Consider the following 3,873-nt stretch of genomic DNA (forward strand, 5'->3'; position numbering starts at 1 on the left):
CTCATACTGGTCCTGATGACCTCATACTGGTCCTGATGACCTCATACAGGTCCTGATGACCTCATACAGGTCCTGATGTCCTCATACATGCCATGTATCAGTCTAACAAGTCCTACTGCCTTCCCCTTCTTCATTCTTTTCAGAGCTTTCTGGACTTCACCCTCACTAATCTTTCCCACGTCCTGGTCCACAGTTTCTATGAGCTCTACTCTTCTTTGTCTTTCATTCTCTTCATTCGTTAGCTCCTCAAAGTTCTCCTTCCATTAGATGTAAGAACTAAATTAAACTAAACTGGTTTAACTCATCTTTTGACACTAAATACACCGAAGGACCAAACTGTCTTCTGACAGACTTCAAGTACTTCCTCTTGTTGCTTGTCACCAGTTCATGTTCAGATTCAGAGTTTCTTTATTGTCGTTCCACCACATGTGGTACATGTTGTGGAACAAAATTATGCACTCAGGGTCCCAGTTACATCCAACAATAAAATGTAAAATAAAAACAGTAATAAGATCTAAGATATGAACTAAGAAAAACATCAACTAAATGTACACTAAGCACTCATAACATAAAAACAATAAAAATAATGTCCTCAATGTACGAGGACAGCAGGACATGTACGAGGACAGCAGGACAGTGGTAAGATGTACTGTAGGAGTGACAGATAGCTTCATGGTGGAGGTGGAAGTATAGTTACATTTGGGTCCAAAAACTCTGACCCGGCTCCAGCCCGCAGTCATAATTTCCGAACCCCACCCTACCAGACAAATTAACAGTAATTACAGGTCAGAACCAGAAAAAAACCTGACATTTTTAATTAATCATTAACGGTCAGAGACGCGCAGCTAAATAAAAGGCAGAAATTTCGGAGCTGAGGGCGTGTTTGTCCTTTCATGGCCATAAAAGAGCATTTAATCCCTGCTTCTGCTGCATTCTGATTTATTCACGGACCCTGCTCTGACACGTCTGCTTTGAGATCTCACCTGTTTGGGTCATCGGCCGCGTGCGTCCGCTGAGTGCAGCGACTGAATGAACGTCCATTTGGGCGATGAATCGCTGCCTGGCAGTACAGTCCATCTGAAGCTTAACTGAACTTTTTACCTCTTTCAAGGCCGGTCAGCTCACGGTGAAATGGTTGTGTGTGGCTGGTGAAAGTATGGCAGGCCATGTTTTCATATAATTGGATTGCGGCTTATCCTGACCCAATTAAAAGCCCCACACCGACACGGCCCGCCCATTAATCACATTATCATGGCCTGGCTCGCCCCGAATTCAGGTCGGATAGGGCCGGGCTTAGGGCTCGGGTTAGAAATGGCAGCTCTAGGTGGGAGTGCATCAAGGATGGGCTCTGAGCCCTTCTCACTTGCTCTGTTGAGCAGGTGGAAGAGAACTTGGAGAAGTGGAGGTACCACCTGATGGAGGGAGACAGGTGGGACAGTGAGGCTACAATGAGCAGAAGTCAGCATGACATCTCTGTCATCAAGTAATGTCAGCTCGGAGGGTCAAACAGGAATCATAGTAGCTCCTTCCTCTTTCAAAATAGGTCGCACCCCTTCCTCTTCCTATTACCTTGAGGTTCTTCTGAATCAGGGCCCTGGGCTGGTTGGATCCAGTGTGCCTGCTTGGTTCTAGTGTTAAATAACGACTGTATTTCTTCCTGCAGCTGGTGGCCCAGGGTCAGTTCAGGGTCCTCAAGGTTCCTCTGGGCTTCATCAAAGTCTTACAATGGGTGAGTAAATGCAGGTAAACAGGCTCCGCCCACTCAGGTTCTTCAGGGTTAGGATGGTAACCCTGATCATATGCAGTCGTCTGAAAGAACTGATGATTTATCATCCAGCCAATGCTGATGACTCATAAAACCAAAGACCAGGATCAAATGTCATGATTTAACAAGAACATTTTGACCCAGATACTCAAAGTGTTACTAAAATCTGTTTAGTTTTTAATCCTGCAAAAATGTTTTCATTCTAAAACTCTAACAGAAAGCTGTAAGAAGCTATTATCAGACTGCTGTCCAGAATATTTACAACATTCAAACTCAGTAACCCTGACAGAACCTCTGATCACTGACCTCCATCTTTTCTCTGTCTTCCTGCAGTTCTTCGCCATCTTCGCCTTCTCCACCTGTGGCAGTTATTCTGGGATGTTCAAGATGGCAGTGGAGTGTAAGAACCGGACAGACAGTGACCTCAGCATCGATGTGGAGTTTGAGTATCCGTTCAGGTGAGACCCCACCTCTACCCTCCGGCCCCCGGAGGAATCGGGTTTAGGTTCTGGTTTTAGGAAGACCTCATTGAGAGTGCTTCACAATGCCATCCTCCACTTTTTTCTGTCAGACTCCATCAGGTGTACTTTGACGCCCCCACCTGTAAGGAGGGGAACAAGGAGCGCGTCTTCCTGGTTGGCGATTACTCTTCTTCAGCTGAGTTCTTCGTCACCATCGGCGTCTTTGCCTTCCTCTACTCCATGGCGGCCCTCAGCATCTACATCTTCTTCTATGAGAAGTACAAGGAGAACAACAAGGGCCCTCTGATTGTAAGTGCAGTTCTGGGACCGCCCCACGGACCTCTGGCAGAAGTTTCCTGCACGTTGGCTCGGTTTGTTGATGGAGAGGTTTTGTCATTGAGAAACAGAGATTTTGTTTTAACAGTTGTGTAGCGGTTGTTTAGTGGTGATGTAACTGGACACCTGCTCCTTTAGAACATGTGTGAGGAAGAATGCAAGGAAGAACATGTCATGTATGTTAATGTTGGAAGAATGAATGAACAGGAACAGGAAGTGCTGACCTCCAAATTGATTCTGTTCCAGGACCTCGGAGTGACCGCAGTGTTTGCCTTCATGTGGTTGGTGAGTTCGGCAGCATGGGCCAAAGGTCTGTCTGACGTGAAGACCGCGACCGACCCAGATGAGGTCATCACCATGATTGACGCCTGTGACAGTGAGAGGAACCGGTGCCGTGAAGTCCATGATCCAGTCATGTCCGGACTCAACACGTCTGTGGTGAGACTTTAACTGGACCCGAGGATCCGAGGAAATGGGTAATCTTCTGAATTTGTACATTTGTCTCATCTCACAGGCGTTTGGCTTCATTAATCTGATTCTGTGGGTTGGAAACCTCTGGTTCGTCTTCAAGGAGACAGGGATCATTGCTCCCTTCATGCGGGCTCCACCCCCTCAGGCAAAACCCACCCCTGATGCTTACGGACAGCAGGGAGCGTACGAACAAGACCCATACGCAAGCAACCAGGGAGGCTACCAACCTGAATACAACCAGCAAGGATACAACCAGGTGAGCCAACTGGCAAGTGCCAATTCAGTACCAGAACCACTTTATCTGGGTTCAAACGGCCATCCTCAACATCTCAGACCTCCTTTATGCCCCTTTTCCATAGTACCTTATTAACACGACTCGACTCAGTTCGGTATGCTTTTGAGCCATTTTCCACTATAGCACTTTTTCGTAGAACCAGCACCTTTTTTGGTCCCTGCTTTTCTGGTGGTACCAAGCGAGACGAACCGGCACCAAAGCGTGACGTCAGCGCAATGTTGGTCACTGATTGGTCAGGGGGCGGAGTCACTGGATCTTTCAGAAACTTTTCAAAACACTGATCTGCCATTTGCAATTACTCGTAAGTCGGAGCAGTGGCTGGACCTATTTTAAAGATTTTTTTCATCCATCCAACCTTTATTTCTACAGGTTAATCCCATTGAGCCTCCAGGACTCATTTTCAATAAAGAAAGATGACAACAGCGACAACAATAAACAGTTATAAAAAGAGGCGTAGAGATTTTTATTTTTTTTTACAAATTAAAATAAGATGGCAAAAAGTAGCAAAAACAGCTAGATTATAAGGCGAATGTAGAAAACTAAAA

The 3,873-nt window shown here is 46.0% G+C and overlaps 2 protein-coding genes across 2 annotated transcripts in view; one reads left to right on the forward strand and one right to left on the reverse strand.

Moving 5' to 3' along the window:
- Positions 1-1,168, reverse strand: part of LOC119417395 (ubiquitin carboxyl-terminal hydrolase 11) — a 4,630-nt gene extending 3,462 nt beyond the window's left edge. Inside the window, exon 1 of the mRNA XM_037684598.1 lies at positions 1,102-1,168. Coding sequence (XP_037540526.1) covers positions 1,102-1,168 — 67 coding nt within the window. The remainder of the gene's footprint in view (positions 1-1,101) is intronic.
- A 495-nt stretch (positions 1,169-1,663) lies between these two features.
- The window catches only part of sypa (synaptophysin a), a gene marked incomplete at its 5' end in the record, with an annotated part of 10,923 nt that continues 8,713 nt past the window's right edge, over positions 1,664-3,873 (forward strand). The window contains 5 exon segments of the mRNA XM_037684443.1: positions 1,664-1,729; positions 2,099-2,223; positions 2,337-2,535; positions 2,809-3,000; positions 3,077-3,289. Of these exon segments, the coding sequence (XP_037540371.1) occupies positions 1,664-1,729; positions 2,099-2,223; positions 2,337-2,535; positions 2,809-3,000; positions 3,077-3,289 (795 nt within the window).

Source organism: Nematolebias whitei, chromosome 11 (assembly GCF_014905685.2).
Source record: "Nematolebias whitei isolate Nwh7 chromosome 11, NemWhi1, whole genome shotgun sequence".
NCBI classification, from domain to species: domain Eukaryota; kingdom Metazoa; phylum Chordata; class Actinopteri; order Cyprinodontiformes; family Rivulidae; genus Nematolebias; species Nematolebias whitei.